Raw genomic sequence first — 19999 nt, forward strand, 5'->3', positions numbered from 1 at the left:
TGAGGCGCACATACACAAGGGAAATTCCTTTCTTGTCCAATACAAAATTTAATATGAGAAAATACTTTCCAAAAAAAAAAAACAAAAAAAAAAATTATTTTTCTGGTTATGGATTTATGAAACCTCACTTACTAGTTTGAAGTTGAAAAATAAGTTTCATGCAAATTGCACACTGATTTTTTGGTATAGGTGTCCTCGGTTTCCTTTTAGTTAAATTATACGTTAAATGAGACCAAAAAGACGAAATGAACAGAAAAATTATATATATCAATGGAGGAAATAAACATGTGAAAAAAAGATAGGAATTCTCTACAATTACACTGTGGAACAATTGAAGGGATGTGGCGTAGCTTGGTAGCGCGTTTGTTTTGGGTATAAAATGTCATATGTTCAAATCCGGTCATCCCTACGTATTACTGCTCAAAGGATCTGTTTGGGAAGTAAGAAGTCCCTTTGACATCTCTTCATCTGCAGATAATTCTCAATGTGAAAACATAAAGTGAGGGGGTTGATCTTTGAATAGGAAAAAGGGTGGATCTGCGGGGTCCCAAATGAATTGGCTTATTCGAAAAAGACCTTGTTCTTTGGAAGATCTATCTCGTGTCTGGTACTATATGATTGCACTATGCAAGAACTCCGAATCATCCTCTTGAAACTCATCCTCATCATCATAAATGATCTGCTTGTCCCAAAATGACCTGTACTAATAGGGAAATTTCAATTCATTTGGCCTTTCATTTTAATATTTGGGTTTGTAATTAAATAAATAAATATATAAAATAAATTTTTTAATACAAATATAATATCTAAACAAAAGCTATTGAGGTCGTTTGAATATGTACGGAATGTACTAGCTCCGCCCCTCACAATTCTCTTTTACAATATGAGCACAAACTACAACAATTCCCTTCTCTAATGTATTTTAAATTGAGTGAATGATCAACTTTGAACCCTTAGGGGTCGTTTGGTACATGGTATATGAATAATAATTTCGGGATAAAGTTTTGAATTAACTTCATCCAATATTTGGTTTGGGGTATTAGCTAATTTCAGGATAACTTTTACTCTAATAAATTATCTAATGGTTAATTATTTTCGTGATTAGTTATCGATCCTAGGATTAGTTATCACACCCTCCTATAGAGATAAAAGAAATACTAAAATTTTAGGATAATTAATTCCGAGATTAGCTATACCACGATTTTATCCCAACTAAATATAGGATAAACTCGTCTAAAATTAAATTCAAAGATTAATTATATCTTATTCCTCATGCCAAAAGAGCCCTAAAATAGTAGCATTAGTTATTCCATACAAAAGATGGCAGAGGTAAATCTACATGTAAAATTTGGGTGCTTAATCACCCGTTACTTGGGTGCTTAATCACCCATTAACCTTAACTTATTATAGGTATAATTCCATAGAAATTTTAAAAAAATATATATAAAGGTCAAAAAGCACCCCGGTAACATAAACTATGATGGATGTTGCGGTTAGGAAAGAGTGCAGGAAGATTAATACTGGCTGGGGGCCGGGGTTGGAAACTCCATCCCACCACTGTACTTTTTTAACCAAGCAAACAATTTCCTTTTCAAGGCTAGTTTCTTTCTTTCTTCTTCTTTTTATTTATTTTTAAATATTTTTCTCAATTAATTCTTCTTTTTTATTTTTCAAGCACACTTTCTTAACCCAATACTACTTTTTTAAATTTCTTTTTTTGCTAACCTTTGTCTTTAGCTTTATGTTTTTCTTTTAATTTACCTAATTCTCTATAGCAATGAAAAAAATATCTTTAAAAAAATTCCAAAGTTCGATCCCTTTTAAAGATAAACAGTTCCTCCACAAAGGTAAAATTCACCGATCTTCTTTTTTTTTTTGGCCAATTGCATTTTCATCACATATTTACGGTGTTCATAATATTAAAATATGAGTTTTTTTCTTTAACTTTTTTTTACATGCGTGTTCAATTAGTTGTGTACTTATACAATATAATAATGTATAGTAGCTTTACGTTAAAAAAAAAATTAAGTACCCATAAATTTAAAATCCTAGATACATCGATGATCAAGATGAAATAAGTAATCCTATAAAATATAGCACTATTATAAGAGACGACCCCTTAATAAGGAAGTTGTAGTGGAGGTAGAAGTACAGCACAAAAGTCCAAAAAACTACGAGAGTTCCCTTTTCCAGTCTATTTTATTTAAATTGAGTGAATGGTCAACTTGGAACCCTTATTCCTTAATAAGCAAGTTGTAGTAGCGGTACAATTACAGCACAAAAGTCCATAGTTTTTAATCAAACAGTCATATGACAGTGCAACTTTTTTTCCTCAAAAAACGTGGGGGGTACTAAAGTGAAAATATCCCTGTTTTAAATGTACCCAAAAGATACTATAAAGAATGTTATAACGCGTCCCGCTCGTGTTGTACTTGTGTCCCAGAAGGAAACAGCAGTAGTCACACGTAGACTAATACTTGCGTCCATTTCTGAACTAAAATATAATAAAAGCAAACCGCCATCAACAATTAAGCATGAAGCATCACCTCAAACACTAACTCTAGTAGCTTATTGACAACACAAAAATCTCAACTCCTAAGACTATTAAAAAAATCTTTGACCGACCAAAGAAACCATGCAAAAATTAATTAAATACTTGCTATATATATATATAGCCATATCACACTTGTGTTCCCTCCAAGCCTAAGTCCACTTCCAAATTTCAAAAATGGCCACAACCTGTACTTCAAGAAATCCTTGTTTAGAAGCCAATATTGATGCCTACTACGAAAATTGGCTTATCCAACTTGAAAATCTTCTTGAAAAACTAAATAAAGTCTCAGCCTCATATGATGTTTTCAATGAAGAAGCTGAAGAAAATAGAAGCAAATTGGTGACACAAGTTTTGGATCATTACCAAGAATATTATCAAGAAAAATTCAAGGCAACAAATGAAAATATATTTCTTCTTAATTCTCCACCTTGGTATACTTCTTTAGAAAGAACATTTCTTTGGATCGCTGGTTTTAAACCTTCTATGTTCTTTCCTACAATTAATTACTCAATAGGCCAAGAATTAACACCAGAGCAAGGAGAAAAATTGAAGAGGCTAAAATCAGAGATAAAAAGAGAAGAGAAGGTAAATTACAGGCACTATTCTCACGGCTAAACCTTTTTTATGAGTCAAACACGAGATTTTTTTTTTTTTTTTTAACGATTGTGCAATTTGAATCTATATTCTCTATTATGATATCATGTTGAATGGTGTAACAGTCAATTGAAAATCTTAAAAATTATTGAAATTAATTACTTAATTATATAATGTTTCGAACAGGCAATTGAAAAAGGGATGGCGAAGGTTCAAGAAAAAGTGGCAGCGCCGCCGATATTTGAGCTGATGAAAAGAGGGGGATTGCTTGTTGACGGGGAAGCTTCGGAATTGGAAACTGTAATTGATGGGTTGAAACAGTCGATAATGGCGGTGATTGAAGCGGCGGAGCATCTCCGAGGAGCGGCGGTGAAGAAGGTTCTAGATATTTTGCCGCCGAAGCAGGCGGTGAAGCTATTAGCGGCGGTGGCTCAATTTCATCTTCAGGCCAGAAAGTGTGGTTTACGAATGGATAATCAGAGTGCTAGAAGAGTAAATGAAGATTTTGTCCATTGAAAATTTCATAAATTTTATCCCCCTACTTATATTTTTTGACTGGGCTCGATAGAGTCAGTTGACTGTACTTTTGTCTTTTGATATTTGAAGAGTACAAGGAAACTGTCATCTAGCATCACTTTCTATTTTCCCGTCAGCGTGAAGCGCGGTCAAGAAAGAAAAGGAGTAGTAAATATACCATAAAATGTTATTATAATCTAAAGAGATTTTTTTTAAAAATAAAGTTAAATTTCAAAACTCATAATATCACCGGTTCAAAGTTTATTCGCGCACCCCACTAACTCAGATCATTCAAAATTGAAAAGCGCTTAACAGTATAAGCTTTAAAAAGAAAAGCATAATTAATTTCGCTAAAATCCTTAAAACAGAAAAATTATATACGTCACAAAATAAGTTAATTTTTTAAATAGGAGAAGCTTTATGCTCATAAAGGTATGAAAGTAGTAATATAGATAAAGTATGATGATTACAAGCACCTACTGCTGAAACTACATAACCCAATAGTAAAACATGTAGAACAAAATAGGATTGCAGATCAATTAGCAAAAGCAGGAAGTAGTTTGGGAACCAACTTTATGATACAACTTTTTGAGGGAACACCAGTTTTGTTAAAAAAGTTTTTGAAGATGATAAGCAAGGGATCATGATTGCGCGCTCAATATCTACAATGGCATGCGAAATGGAAGATCAAAATGATGTTTCGGTCTGGAGGAGCAGCAATGCATTTCACAATGGAAACACTGCTGTACATCAACCACTATCAACCTTATCATGTTGTTGTGATGATAGTTCCGTTAGGGATACCACAAACAACGTAGCCACTACTAGTAATAGTTTAGTTTGTAATATGGTGCATCCTGGGCACCACTCTCTCTGTACGCATATGCTTTAATTAATGAAACTTATCATTTGCACCAAAAAAAAAAAAGAAGATAAAATAATGGGATTTTTACACAAATAGTCGGCCATATTAATTGTTTACTTTTTCTAGCCATATACATAAATTATATATTAATTATATATAATAATACATATTTAATACAAAAATTATGCATATAATTGTCACGACCCAAAATCCATTATAAGTCGTGATGGCGCCTAACGCCGCCGTCAGGCAAGCCAATGGTGCTTAATCAACTTAGTTACTCACTTTATTATTTTTGAAATCATGAATCCCATTAAATAAGTAGAGTAAGGTCTCGTACTCGCAGAAAAACCGTGATTTTTATTTCCAACTTCCGTATCAAATATAAATTACGTGAAATGATAATAATTACGTGAACTACAATAATGAACATCTAGTAGGAACCCCCAAAATTCGGTGTCACAAGCGCATAAGCATCTGCTAAGGAGTACAATAATAATAAAACATTTGTCTGGAATATAAGTTAGACAGGAGAATACAAATAACTCAGATGGATATTCTGTATGCTGCGGATCGTAACATGGAATGCAGCTCACCGTAAAGTCCCCGCAATAGCCGCACCCTTGCTGCGGATCGTGACCCCACTCACTAATATACGTGTGAATTATGAAATTTAAGAAAAACTTTGCAATGAGTACGCGCAACGCGGAAGAAATTCATAAGGGAAACACAAATTATTCTGCGGATTATCAAGTAGCTCGACACATCTCTACAATAGCAAGTATATCACTCTATGCAAGTCTAGTCTCAAGTTGTCACGCGAAATAAGGAATTACACGAGCAAAGATAAATCAAATAGTACAATTATAGCATACGTGAACCTAAGTCTACCCGGACATAATCAAGAGTTCTAACATACGCACGGACACCCGTCACCTCATACGTGCGTAGCTCCCACAACCTGTAGCACATAAGAATATAACACTTATGAGGTAAATTTCCCCTCACAGGGTTAGTCAGGAGACTTACCTCACTCCGAAGTTCTATAACCGGCTCCAACACTACTCTAACACCTCAAACCAATGCCCGTCGCTCCAAAACTAGTCAAACAATGTACAAACAATTAAAAATATACTCTAATACTTATAATAAATCAATTGATAACAATTTTTAACTCCGCTCGAAAAGTCAATAAAGTCAACCCACGGGCCCACGTGCCCGGATTCCAAAATATTTTAAAGATAAACTTTACCCATAACACCACGAACCCAAATATATAATTTATTCCTAATTTCATGTCCTCTTTCGTGGTAAAAGTCCAAAAATACCAAATTATAGGTTTTCTCCCAAATCCCATAATTTCTATAAAATTTCATGTTTAAATCCATATGTATTTATCTTACAACAAGTGGTAGTAACTTACCTCATAATAGATGATGAATCTCCTCTTCAAAAGCTCCAAATATCACTCAACCAAGTAAAAAATGAGAGAAAATGAGCCAAATCCCGTATTAAATCAAATCTGCCCCGGGCCCGCTCTTCTTCGCGATCACGGAAAAAGCTTCGCGATCACGAAAGCCAACTCCTCCCAGGTAACCAGATACTCTATGCGTTCGGGACCGCCTGATATCGTTCGCTATGTCCAGCTGACCCTGCCCTTCGCGTTCGCGAATGCCTTCTGCCTCACAACCATTCCCCTCTCAGTCTCCTTCGCGTTCGCGATTAAGTCCACGTGTTTGCGAAGTAGGACCAGGTCCTTCTCCACAGTCGTGATTCGCGATCACGGGACTTGTCACGACCCGAAATTCCCACCTTCGGGACCGTAATGACGCCTAATATTTTACTTGCTAGGCAAGCCAACGTTAGAATATAATTAGCCATTTTAATAAAATTTTAAATTAATTAATAATAAAGAAATAATTGCGTAAGTAAAGTCTGAAATAAACTGAATACTCCATAATACTAGCAATGTCTGAATACCATCCCACAACTGGTGTTACAAGTGCACGAGCTTCTAGAATAATACAACAAGGGTATGAACAAAATAAAGCTGTCTGAAAGAAAGCACACAGCTAAAATAAAGAAGAAGGGGACTTCAGAGCTGCGAACGTCGTGCAACTATACCTCAAGTCTCCACTGGTAGCTAAATCCGAGCAAATCTATAGTATGCCGCAAAGACCAACTCCGAAATTTGCACAAGAAGTGTAGAGTGTAGTATGAGTACAACCGATACCATGTACTCTGTAAGTGCCGAGCCTAACCTCGACGAAGTAGTAACGAGGCTAAGGCGGGTAACTTACATTAACATGTATGCAATAATAGTAATAAAATAGGTAACTCATTTCAACAGTTGAAGCCAACTCAACAGTCATAACCAATTATTATTTCAATCAATTTCCGTTGCGGCGTGCAACCCGTTCCAACAAATATAATTCTTCAATAAATTTTCGTTGCGGCGTGCAACCCGCTCCAACAATATAAACTTAAAATATAATCTGTTGTGGCGTGCAACCCGATCCCCCAATATATTCATTTTCATTTCCGTTGCGGCGTGCAACCCGCTCCAACAATATAATTTAACAACTCTTAAATATAATAAAAATACTCCCATAAATACCTCATTCAGTAAGAAATTATTAGGCAATAATGCACACAATAGTTATAAATTATTTAGGAAACGAATAATGACAAGTAGCAATTAATTGTGGAAATCAGGGAGAAAATAGGTAATTTCATATTTAATATGCTAAATGTCAACTAGCAATTAAGACACATAAATTAATTAAGCATGTAACAATTATTGCATGAATTCAAGAATTAATATTTTACAAGGAATATGAGAGAAACAATTATTATAATAATTAATTCGTGTCTTAAAATAATTTATTATTTTTAAATAATTATGCAAACAATTAATTTGACAAAGTATAAGCACTCGTCACCTTCCCTATACATCGTTACACATTAAATTCACGTAACAAATAATTCAAGGGTTCTATTCCCTCAAGTCAAGGTTAACCACGTCACTTACCTCGCTTTGCAATCAAATTCAAGATTCCAATAAACCTTTTTCTCGCGAATTTGTGTCGGCGGACATCCTCAAATCTAGTCATAAATAATTCAATATACTCAATATAAATTGTAGGAATTAATTCTATATGAATTTTCTAATTTTACGAATCTCAGAAAACCTTACGAAATCCGAACACTCGTTCCGAGACGAGTCCAACCATATAAAAAGTATCAAATTCCGACGTCAAATGGACCTTCAAATCTTAAATTTTCGTTTTTGGAAAGTTTTACAAAAATTCCAATTTCTTCCATCTAAATCCGAAATAAATGTTGAATATAGACATGGATTTATGAAATATAATCACTTTTGGTTATAGAACACTTACCCAATTCAAAGTCGTGTAAAATCCCTTTGGAATCGCCTAAATCCGAGACCCAAAACTCAAAAATGAGTAAAAATGGTTAACTTCCGATTTTATGGGTTCTGTCTAGTATTTTCGCATCTGCGGACACTTGACCGCATCTGCGATTTTCGCTTCTGCGGAAACTTGACCGCTTCTGCAGTTTTCACTTCTGCAGAAACTTGACCGCTTCTGCAAGCTCGCATCTGCGGTCTAAAATCCGCAGGTGCTATTATACCAGAAGGCCAAAATTTCAGATTTTTTCGTAAGTCCAAAATTTGATCCGTTAACCATCCGGAATCCATCCGAGGCCCCCGAGACCTCAACCAAATACACCAGCAAGTTCTAAAATATCATACGAACTTAGTCGAGACCTCAAATCACATCAAACAACGCTAAAACCATGAATCATACTCCAATTCAAGCTTAAGGAACTTAAGAAATTTCAACTTCTACATTCGATGCCGAAACCTATCAAATCAAGTCCGATTGACCTCAAATTTTGCACACAAGTCATAAATGACATAACAGAGCTATTTCAATTTTCGGAATCAAATTCCGACCCCGATATCAAAAAGTCAAATCCGTGGTCAAATTTTGAAAATCTTTAGCCTTTATATTTCTAGTTTCCGTTAAATGGTCATAACTTGAGCTAGGGACCTCCAAATTATATTTCGGGCATATGCCCAAGTCCCCAATTATGATACGGACCTACCAGAACTGTTAAAACACTGATCCGAGTCCGTTTACTAAAAATATTGACCAAAGTCAACTTTATTGAGTTTTAAAGCTCTATTTCACGTTTTAATCAATTTTTCATATAAAACCTTTCAGGAAAATTATACGGAATGCGCACGTAAATCGAGGAATGATAAATAGTTCTATTTGAGGTCTCAAAACACAGAAATAATTATTAAATTTAAATATGACCTTTTGGGTCATCACATTCTCCACCTCTAAAACAAATATTCCTCTTCGAACGGAATTAGAAAGTACCTGAGCTGGTGAAAAGGTGTGGATATTTACTCTGCATGTCCGACTCGGACTCCGAGGTATCTGTCTCAATTGATTGACCTCTCCATTGTACCCGAACTGAAGGATAACTCTTAGACCTTAACTGTCGGACATGCCGGGATAGAATAGCTACCAGCTCCTCTTCATAAGTCAAATCCTTGTCCAATTGGACTAAGCTGAAATCTAATACATGGGACAGATCACCATGATATTTTCGGACCATAGACACATGAAACACCGGATGAACCGCTGATAAACTAGGTGGTAATGCAAGCCTGTAGGCTACTTCGCCCACAATTTCAAGAATTTCGAAGGGTCCTATATACCTAGGGCTCAACTTGCCCTTCTTTCCGAACCTCATTACACCTTTCATAGGTGAAACCCGGAGCAATACTCTTTCTCCAACCATGAAGGCAATATCACGAACTTTACGGTCAACATAACTCTTTTGCCTAGACTGAGCTGTGCGAAGTCGATCCTGAATAATTTTGACCTTATCCAAGGCATCCTGTACCAAATCGGTACCCAACAACCGAGCCTCTCCCGGTTCAAACCAGCCAACTGGCGAACGGCATCGTCTTCCGTATAATGCCTTATATGGAGCCATCTGAATGCTCGATTGGTAGCTATTATTATAGGCAAACTCCGCAAGTGGCAAGAGCTGATCCCAAGAACCTCCAAAGTCTATAACACAAGCGCGAAGCATATCTTCCAATATCTGTATAGTGCGCTCTAACTATCCGTCTATCTGTGGATGAAATGCTATACTCAACTCAACCCGCATGCCTAGCTCACGCAGCCCTCCAGAAGTGCGAGGTAAACTGCGTACCTCGATATGAAATAATAGATACGGGCACACCGTGAAGGCGGACAATCTCACGAATATAAATTTCAGCTAACCGCTCTGAAGAATAGGTAACTGCCACTGGAATGAAATGTGCCGACTTGGTCAGCCTGTCCATAATGACCCAAACTGCGTCAAATTTTCTCTGAGTCCGTGGGAGTCCAACAACAAAATCCATAGTGATACGCTCCTACTTCCACTCTGGAATTTCTAACTTCTGAAGAAAACCACCAGGTCTCTGGTGCTCATACTTGACTTGTTGACAATTTAGACACCGAGCTACATATGCTACTATATCCTTCTTCATTCTCCTCTACCAATAATGTTGCCGTAAATTTTGATACATTTTGGCGGCACCTGGATGAATAGAATACCTGGAACTATATGCCTCTTCAAGAATTAATTTACGAAGCCCATCCACATTAGGCACACAAATACGACCCTGCATTCACATAACTCCATCTTCCCCCGCAACAACCTGTTTGGCATCACCGTGCCGCGCCGTGTCCTTAAGGACAAGTAAATGAGGATCATCATACTGCCGCTCTCTGATGCGCTCATATAAAGAAGACCGAGCGACTGTGCAAGCTAGAACCCAACTGGGCTCAAAAACATCTAACCTCACGAACTGATTAGCCAAAGTCTGAACATTTGCAGCTAACGGCATTTCACCAACCGAAATATACGCAAGACTGCCCATACCCACTGTCACGACCCAAAACCTAACCCGTTGTGATGGCGCCTATCGCGGTACTAGGCAAACTGACCTTTCCAAAATACAAAAAAAAAATTAACAGAAAAGAATTAAGACATTTAAAATAACCGGAGTTTCTCATAAAACGGGGGTAAAACCCAATTAAAATATAAGTGCAGAAAAATAGCCTGATATCGGGGTGTCACTAAGTCATAAGCATCTAATAACCAATCTCGAAACAGAGTCTACTACAGTCTGTGCCAAATGCCAATACAAGAGAGAAAAGATAATAAGAATGGAGAAACAAGGACTGCGGATGCCAGCATCTACCTCGTAAGTTTTCGATAATCATCCCGCGCACGAACTCAGCGACCGCCAGAACTGTACACACCTGGATCTGCACATGAAGTGCAGGGTATAGCATGAGTAAAACCAACTCAGCAAGTAACAAAATTAAGTAAGGAACTGAGAAGCAATGACGAGCTATAGTAGTACAATTCATATCAAACATTTTCAGTAAAGAGTGAACATGCTTTCAAATCCAGTGATATAAGTCAAATCAGTTCGAGCCCAAGTAAAACAGATATGAATCTTCCAGAAATATCACAACAACATCAGACATCAACCAAGTGCAACAATAAATAAAAGCAAGTACAACCTCTCAAGGCAGCAGTCACTCAACTCATCTCATAAGCTCACACTCTCGGCTCTCAGCCCTCAATACACACTCTCAATAGGTACATGCGCTCACTGGGGGTGTACAGACTCCGGAGGGGTTCCTTCAGCCCAAGCGCTATATTGCTGCGGCGCGCAACTCGATCCAATATTATTACGGCGTGCAGCCCGATCCAATAGTGTTGCGGCGTGCAGCCCGATCCGATATTGTTGTGGCGTGTAACCCGATCCAAATATATATATATATATATATATATATATATATATATATATATATATCGCAGCTCGACACTCAAGCCCTATCTCAGTCACTAACCTCTCCAATCCCTCGGGCTCACATAATATCATAATAACCAGCCCAAACAGAAAATACAACAAGTATCAACAAGAAATGAGAGAAAACAGAGATATAACACACAAGTAAGACTGTGGCTGAGTACGAGACTCAATTAGCAATCAATTCAACAAGTATACGACTGTTGCGGGTCCCAACAGTGATATCATATAGCCTAAGCATAGTTTCTAACATGAAAGGCAGTCAATTGCTCAAAGACAAGGAAAACAAGTAATAACAATGGCTATTCGACTTTACAGTCTCACGGGATGGACCAAGTCACAATCCTTCACGGTGCACGCTCACATGCCTGCCACCTAGCATGTGCGTCACCTCCAAATATTCACATGATACAAATTCTCAGGGTTTCATACCCTCAAAACCAGATTTAAGACTATTACTTACCTCAAACCAAGCAAATCTCTACTCCGAAATGCCTTTGCCTCTCAAATCGGTCTCCAAACGCCCCGAATCTAGCCACAAGTAGAACAATACAATCAATATAGGCTAAAGGGATCAATTCCCCAAGAAAAGTACTAAATTAAAGCCAAAAATCTGAAATTAGTCCGAACCCGGCCCCCAGGCCCACGTCTCGAAATCTGACAAAAATAACAAAACCCGAAAGCCCAATCACTCACGAGTCTAGCCATACCAAATTTACTCAAATCCGATAAAAAAATCCCATTCAAAACCTCAAAAATCCCACTCAAGAGTTCTTCCTCTTTTCCCCCAATTTCTCACCCGAAATCATAAATTAGATGATAAAATTAAAGATGGAATCATGGGATTTAACCAAAACCAAGTATGAATCACTTACTCCAATCAACTCCTCAAAAATCCCTTCAAGAATCACCCAATTCCGCGTTCTCTAGCTCAAAATATGCAAAATGGGTTCAAACCCCCGTCTTGGAAACTTTAATACTGCCCAGACATTTCCTTAATCGCGATCGCGAAGAACAACTTTTCTGCCCTAGGATTTTTACCCTACGCGATCGCGGAATCACCCATGCGATCGTGGATCACTGCCTCGCATACCTATGCGATCGCATCCTGCCTCACGCGATCACGTAGATCATTGGCCACACCTCCCCTCCTGCTCAAATCCTTCTACGCGAATGCGACCTTAGCCACCCATTCGTGAAGCACGATTTTGAACACATACGTGATCGCGTTCCTAACTCTGCGATCGCGTAGAGAAAATTCACCTCTGCCCCGAATAAGCTTACGTGATTGCCAATGAATCCCCACAATCGTGTACAAGGAAACCAGAACCTACAGCAACCAGACTTCAGCTATCAAGCCAAGTCCAAAAATGATCTGTTAACTACCCGAAACTCACATGAGGCCCCCGTGACCTCAACTAAACATACCAACACATCCCAAAACACCATACGTACTTAGTCGAGCCTTCGAATCACTCAAAACAACATCAAAACACCAATTACACCCGGATTCAAGACTAAAGAACTTCTAAACTTTCAAAATCCACAAATGACGCTGAAACCTACCAAACCACGTCCGATTGACCTCGAATTTTGAACACAAGTCATATTTAACATTACAGACCTACTCAAACTTTCATAATCGAAATCCGACCCTGATATCAAAAAGTCAACCCCCCGGTCAAACTTCCCAAAATATTGACTTTTGCCATTTCAAGCCTAAGTTAGCTACAGACCTCAAATTTACAGTCCGGACATGCTCCTAAGTCCAAAATCACCCAACGGAGCCAACGAAACCGACGAAACTCCTTTCCAGAGTTGTCTTCATACACTTCCGACTACGGTCAAAATCCTAAGACTTAAGCTTTCATTTAGGGACTAAGTGTCCCAAAACACTTCAAAAACCAAAACGAAACCTCCCGGCAAGTCACAATAGCAGAAGTAGATATGGGAGAAGCAGTAAATAGGGGATCGGGGCTATTACTCTCAAAACGACCGACCGGATCGTTACACCCATAACCTTTCTACTCAAAGCATCGGCCACCACATTGGCCTTTCCGGGGTGATACAAAATGGTGATATCATAGTCTTTCAACCGCTCTAACGATCTTCTCTGCCTCAAATTGAAATCTTTTTGTCTGAACAAATATTGAAGGCTACGGTGATCAGTAAATACCTCACACGAGACACCGTAAAGGTAATGCCTCCAAATCTTCAGCGCATGAACAATGGCTGCCAATTTTAAGTCATGAACAGGATAATTCTTCTCATTAACTTTCAACTGCCGTGACGCATATGCAATCACCCTGCCATCTTGCATCAATACTGCACCATGACCAACACAAGATGCATCACAATACACCGTATAAGATCTTGAACCTATGGGTAATACCAACACTGACGCTGCAGTCAAAGCGACCTTGAGCTTCTGAAAGCTCAACTCACACTCGTCTGACCATCTAAATGGGGCACCCTTCTAGGTCAATTTGGTCAATGGAGATGCTATAGATGAAAACTCCTCCACAAATCGACGATAATAACCTGCCAATCCCAGGAAGCTCTAGATCTCTATAGCTGAAGTAGGCCTAGGCCAATTCTGAACTGCCTTAATCTTCTTAGGATCCACTTTTATTCCTTCAGCAGATACAACATGTCCTAAAAAGGCAACTTATCCTAACCAAAATTCACATTTTGAAAATTTAGCATATAACTAATTATTCATCAAAGTCTGAAGCACAATCCGAAGATGCTGCTCATGCTCCTCTCGACTGCTGGAGTAAATCAAGATATCATCAATGAACACAACCACAAAAGAGTCCAAATAAGGCTTGAACACCCAATTCATCAAACCCATAAATGTTGCTGGGGCATTTGTCAATCCGAATGACATCACTAGGAATTCATAATGCCCAAACTGAGTCCGAAAAGCTATCTTAGGGACATCAGATTCCCTAATTTTCAACTGATGGTAACCAGAACTCAAGTCGATCTTTGAAAACACTTTGGTACCCTGAAGCTGATCGAATAAGTCATCAATTCCTGGCAGCGGATACTTGTTCTTGATAGTGACCTTGTTCAACTGTCAATAATCTATACACATTCTCATCGACCCATCTTTCTTCTTCACGAACAACATGGGTGCACCCCAGGGCGAGACACTTAGTCTAATGAAGCCCTTATCAAGTAATTCTTGTAATTATTATTTTAATTCCTTCAACTCTAGCGGGGCCATACGGTATGGTGGAATAGAAATGGGCTGGGTGCCCATAGCCACATCAATACAAAAGTCAATATCTCTGTCGGTTGGCATCCCCGGCAAATCTGCAGGAAATACATCTAGAAACTCGCAGACAAATGGAACTGAATCCATAGCAGGAATTTCCACACTAGAATCGCGAATATGAGCCAAATAAGCTAGACAACCCTTCTCGACCATACGGCGAGCCTTCACATAAGAGATAACGTTGCTGGTGGAATGGGCTAAGAGTCCCTTTACACTCTATTCGAGGTAACCCCGGCATGGCTAGGGTCACCATTTTGGCGTGACAATCCAATATAGCATGATAAGGTGACAACCAATCCATAACCAAGATGACATCAAAATCTACTAGTAAGAAGTAGAAGATCCATGCTAGTCTCAAGACTCCCAATAGTAACAACACACGAACGATAGACATGATTTACTATAACCGAATCTCCCACCGATGTAGATACACACACAAAAGCACTCAGAGAATCACGAGGTACAACTAGATATGTAGCAAAATAGGAAGACGCATAGGAATAAGTAGATCCTGGATCAAATAGAACTGAAGCATCTCTATGGCAAACTGGAACAATACCTGTGATCACAACATCGGATGACTCTGCCTCAGGCCTAACTTGAAAAGCATAAATTGGGACTGGGCCCCACCACTCTGAACTGCGCCTCTAGGACAACCTCTAACTGGTTGGCCTCCACCTCTAACAGCCTGACCTCCACCTCTAATGGCCTGACCTCCACCTCTAGCTGCCTGACCCCTACCTCTAGTTGGCTGAGAAGGCGATGAAGCAACCGGTGCCGGTATGATGGCACGAGAATCCTGCCGAGATCTGTTACTCCACAACCTAGGGCAATACCTCCTGATGTGACCAATGTTCCCACACTCATAACACCCATCCTGCTGCCGTGGCTACTAAAGCTGAAGCTGACCCGAACTGGCCGGATAACCGCTGTAGTGTCTCTGGAGTGGTGGTGCACTGATAGGAGCTGAATGTGCACTAAATGCTAGTTGCCCAAAGTATGGCATAATAAGACCGTGACTCCCTGAAGCAACGTGAGATGCTTGAAGTGCTGAATAAAATGGTCTGGGAGGATGACCCGTACAAAAATTACCCCTGCCTCCAGACGAGGCACCACTGAACCCACCGAACTGATGAGGCCTCTTATCAGACCCCTACCCTCTCTCTTGTGCAAAAACCATCTCGATCCTCCTCGCAACATTAGCAGCCTCCTGAAAGGAAATCTCACTTCCGGTCTCCTTGGCCATCTAAAGCCTAATAGGGTGTAATTTCATCAATAAACCTCCTCACTCTCTCTCCCTCAGTAGGGAGTAAAAGGAGAGCATGACGGACTAGATCCACAAAACGGGTCTCATACTGAGTAACAGTTATACTGGCCTGCTGTAGACACTCAAAATGCCTGCTGAAATCCTCTCTTAATGTGATATGGAGGAACTTCTCTAGAAATAGCCATGAGAACTGCTCCCAGGATAATGCAGGCGATCCAACTAGTCTTGTCAGCGTATAATATCTCCACCACCTCTTGGCGGAACCCGTCATCTGAAATACAGCAAAATCGACCTCATTGATCTCAACTATACCCATGTTCCGCAATACCTCATGGCAGCGGTCAAGGTAATCCTATGGGTCCTCAGAAGGTGTACCACTGAAGTGAACTAGAAAGAGATTAGTAAACTTGTCTAGTCTCAATAAGGCCTCAGAAGACATGGCGGGCCTATCACCGGCCTGTGCCGCAACAACTGGCTGAACTAACTCAACTGGCGGGGCTGTTGGAGCCTGATTCTGGGGAGCTATATGCTCCGGAGCTGGAGTAGTGGGAGTTTGTGCTCCTCCCCCAGCCTGTGAGACGGCTGGTGCCACTGGAAATATACCATTCTAGGCCACACCCTCCATTAGGCTCACCAAACGGACTAGAGCATCCTAAAGTACTAGAGTAGCTATGAACTTTTCCGGAACCTGAACTGGTCCAACCGGTACAGTCTGAACTGGAACCTCCCCCTGAAGATCCACTTGAGGTTCTATAACAGGTGTTGCTGCTCGAGCTCTAGACTGAGCTCTACCTCTGCCTTTGCCTCGGCCTCTAGCATGACCTCGGCCTCGACCTCTACCCCTGGTCATAGTTGCCACCGGGGGCTCTGGTCCTTTTCCATCGGTAGATGTATTACGTGTTCTCACCATCTACAAGAGAATAAAAATAGAATGGTTCAATCATCGTTGATAGAATAAAATCGCACGACATAATAAAAAAGAAGTGATATTGTTCCTAAATTTTATAGCCTCTGAAATATAAGTACAGACGTCTCCGTACCGATCCTTCAGACTCTACTAAGCTTTCTCGTGACTCGTGAGACCTATGTAACCTAGTGCTCTGATACCAACTTGTCACGACCTAAAATTCCCACCATCGGGACCGTGATGGCGCCTAACATTACACTTGCTAGGCAAGCCAACGTTAGAATATAATTAGCCATTTTAACACAACTTTAATTTTATTAATAACAAAGAAACAAATGCGGAAGTAAAGTCTGAAATAAAGTGAATACTCCATAATACTAGCGATGTCTGAATACTGTCCCAGAACTGGTGTCACAAGTGCACGAGCTTCAAGAATAATACAACAAGGGTCTGAACAAAATAAAGCTGTCTGAAAGAAAGCACACAACTAAAATAAAGTAGAAGGGGACTTCAGAGTTGCAAATGTCGTGCAGCTATACCTCAAGTCTCCACTGGTAGCTGAATCCGAGCAAATCTACAGTACGCCGCTAAGACCAACTCCGAAATTTGCACAAAAAGTGCAGAGTGTAGTATGAGTACAACCGACCCCTTGTACTCTGTAAGTGCCGAGCCTAACCTCGACGAAGTAGTGACGAGGCTAAGGCGGGTCACTTACATTAACCTATACGCAATAATAGTAATAACAACAATAATAAAAATAAAACAGGTTACTCATTTCAACAGTTGAAGCCAACTCAACAGTCATAACTAATTATTATTTCAATCAATTTTCGTTGCTGCATGCAACCCGTTCCAACAATATAATTCTTCAATAAATTTCCGTTGCGGCGTGTAACCCGCTCCAACAATATAAACTTAAAATATAATCTGTTGCAACATGCAACCCAATCCCCTAATATATTCATTTTTATTTCCGTTGCGGCGTGCAACCCGCTCCAATAATATAATTTAACAACTCTTAAATATAATAAAAATACTCCCATAAATACCATATTCAGTAAGAAATTATTAGGCAACAAGGCACAAAATATTTATAAATTATTTAGAAAACAAATAATGACAAGTAGCACTTAATTGTGAAAATCAGAGAGAAAATAGGCAATTTCATATTTTATATGCTAAATGTCAAGTAGCAATTAAGATACATAAATTAATTAAGCATGTAACAATTATTGCATGAATTCAAAAATTAATATTTGACAAGGAATATGAGAGAAACAATTATTATAACAATTAATTCATGTCTTAAAATAATTTATTATTTTTAAATAATTATGCAAACAATTAATTTGACAAAGTATAAGCACTCGTCACCTTCCCTATACATCTTTACACATGAAATTCACGTAACAAATAATTCAAGGGTTCTATTCCCTCAAGTCAAGGTTAACCACGACACTTACCTCGCTTTGCAACCAAATTCAAGATTCCAATAAACCTTTTCCTCGCGAATTTGTGTCCTAAATCCTCAAATCTAGTCATAAAGAATTTAATATACTCAATACAAATCGTAGGAATTAATTCCATATGAATTTTCTAATTTTCTGGTTTAAAATTCGAAATTTATCTAAAATATAAACAGTGGGGCCCACATCTCGAATCTGAGAAAAACTTACGAAATACGAACACCCGTTTCGAGAATAGTCCAACCATACAAAAATTACCAAATTCCGACATCATATGGACCTTCAAATCTTAACTTTTTATTTTTGGAAAGTTTTACAAAAATTCCAATTTCTTCCATCTAAATCTGAAATAAATGATGAATATATACATGGATTTATGAAATATAATAACTTTTGGTTATAGATCACTTACCCAATTTAAAGTCGTGAAAAATCCCTTTGGAATCGCCTAAATCCGAGACCCAAAACTCAAAAATGAGTAAAAATGGCTAACTTCCGATTTATGGGTTCTATCCAGCATTTTCGCATCAGCGGACACTTGACCGCATCTGCGGTTTCCGCTTCTACAAAAACTTGACCGCATCTGCGGAAACATGACAACTTCTGCAGTTTCCGCTTCTGCGGAAATTTGACCGCTTCTACCAGCCCGCATCTGCAGGTGCAATTACACCAGAAGGCCAAAATTTCAAATTTTTCCTTAAGTCCAAATTTTTATCCATTAATCATCCGGAATCCACCCGAGGCTCCCGGGACCTCAACTAAATACACCAACAAGTTCTAAAATATCATACAAACTTAGTCGAGACCTCAAATCATATCAAACAACGCTAAAACCATGAATCATACTCCAATTCAAGCTTAAGGAACTCAAGAAATTTCAACTTCTACATTCGATGCCGAAACCTATCTAATCAAGTCTGATTGACCTCAAATTTTACACAAAAGTCATAAATGACATAACGAAGCTATTTTAATTTTTGGAATCGGATTCTGACCCCGATATCAAAAAGTCAAATCCGTGGTCATAGTTTGGAAATCTTTAGCCTTTACATTTCTAGTTTCCGTTAAATGGCCATAACTAGAGCTAGGGACCTCCAAATTAAATTCCGGGCATACGCCCAAGTCCCAAATAACGATACGGACCTTCTGAAACTGTCAAAACACTGATCCGGATCCGTTTGCTAAAACTTTTGACCAAAGTCAACTTTATTGAGTTTTAAAGCTCTATTTCACATTTTAATCAATTTTTCATATAAACACTTTAGGAAAATTATACGGACTGCGTACATAAGTCAAGGAATGATGAATAGTGCTATTTAAGGTCTCAGAATACAAAAATAATAATTAAATTTAAAGATGACCTTTTGGGTTATCACAGGACTACCTTCGCGATTGCGAAGCACACCAACATCATCAAAACATCCAATCTTGGTCCGTAACCACCTCGAATCACACCCGAGGCCCCCGGGACCTCGTCCAATCACACCAACAAGCCCCAATACCTTATAAAAACTTATCCAAAGGCTCAAAATGCCACAAATAACATCAAAATTATGAATCAATGATCAAAATCTTTCTTCAAACTTTCAAACATTCAAACTTTGGCAAACGCGTTCGAGTAATATCAAAAC

General features: G+C 38.7%; 1 protein-coding gene across 1 annotated transcript; it reads left to right on the top strand.

Moving 5' to 3' along the window:
- Positions 1–2582: 2582 nt before the first annotated feature.
- Positions 2583–3782, top strand: LOC107782927 (protein RESPONSE TO ABA AND SALT 1). Its single transcript, XM_016603876.2, has 2 exons — positions 2583–3139; positions 3335–3782. The coding sequence occupies exons 1-2, from the start codon at positions 2729–2731 to the stop codon at positions 3662–3664; spliced, it is 741 nt and encodes a 246-aa protein (XP_016459362.1). The 5' UTR covers positions 2583–2728; the 3' UTR covers positions 3665–3782.
- Positions 3783–19999: the final 16217 nt, after the last annotated feature.

The sequence above is a fragment of the Nicotiana tabacum genome, chromosome 12 (genome assembly GCF_000715075.1).
Source record: "Nicotiana tabacum cultivar K326 chromosome 12, ASM71507v2, whole genome shotgun sequence".
Lineage (NCBI taxonomy): Eukaryota > Viridiplantae > Streptophyta > Magnoliopsida > Solanales > Solanaceae > Nicotiana > Nicotiana tabacum.

Bases quoted from the DNA above. Each gene is read 5' to 3' on its own strand.
- LOC107782927 (XM_016603876.2), top strand. From the start codon at position 2,729: ATGGCCACAACCTGTACTTCAAGAAATCCTTGTTTAGAAGCCAATATT. The intron at 3,140-3,334 runs GTAAATTACAGG...TGTTTCGAACAG, and splicing joins AGATAAAAAGAGAAGAGAAG to GCAATTGAAAAAGGGATGGC.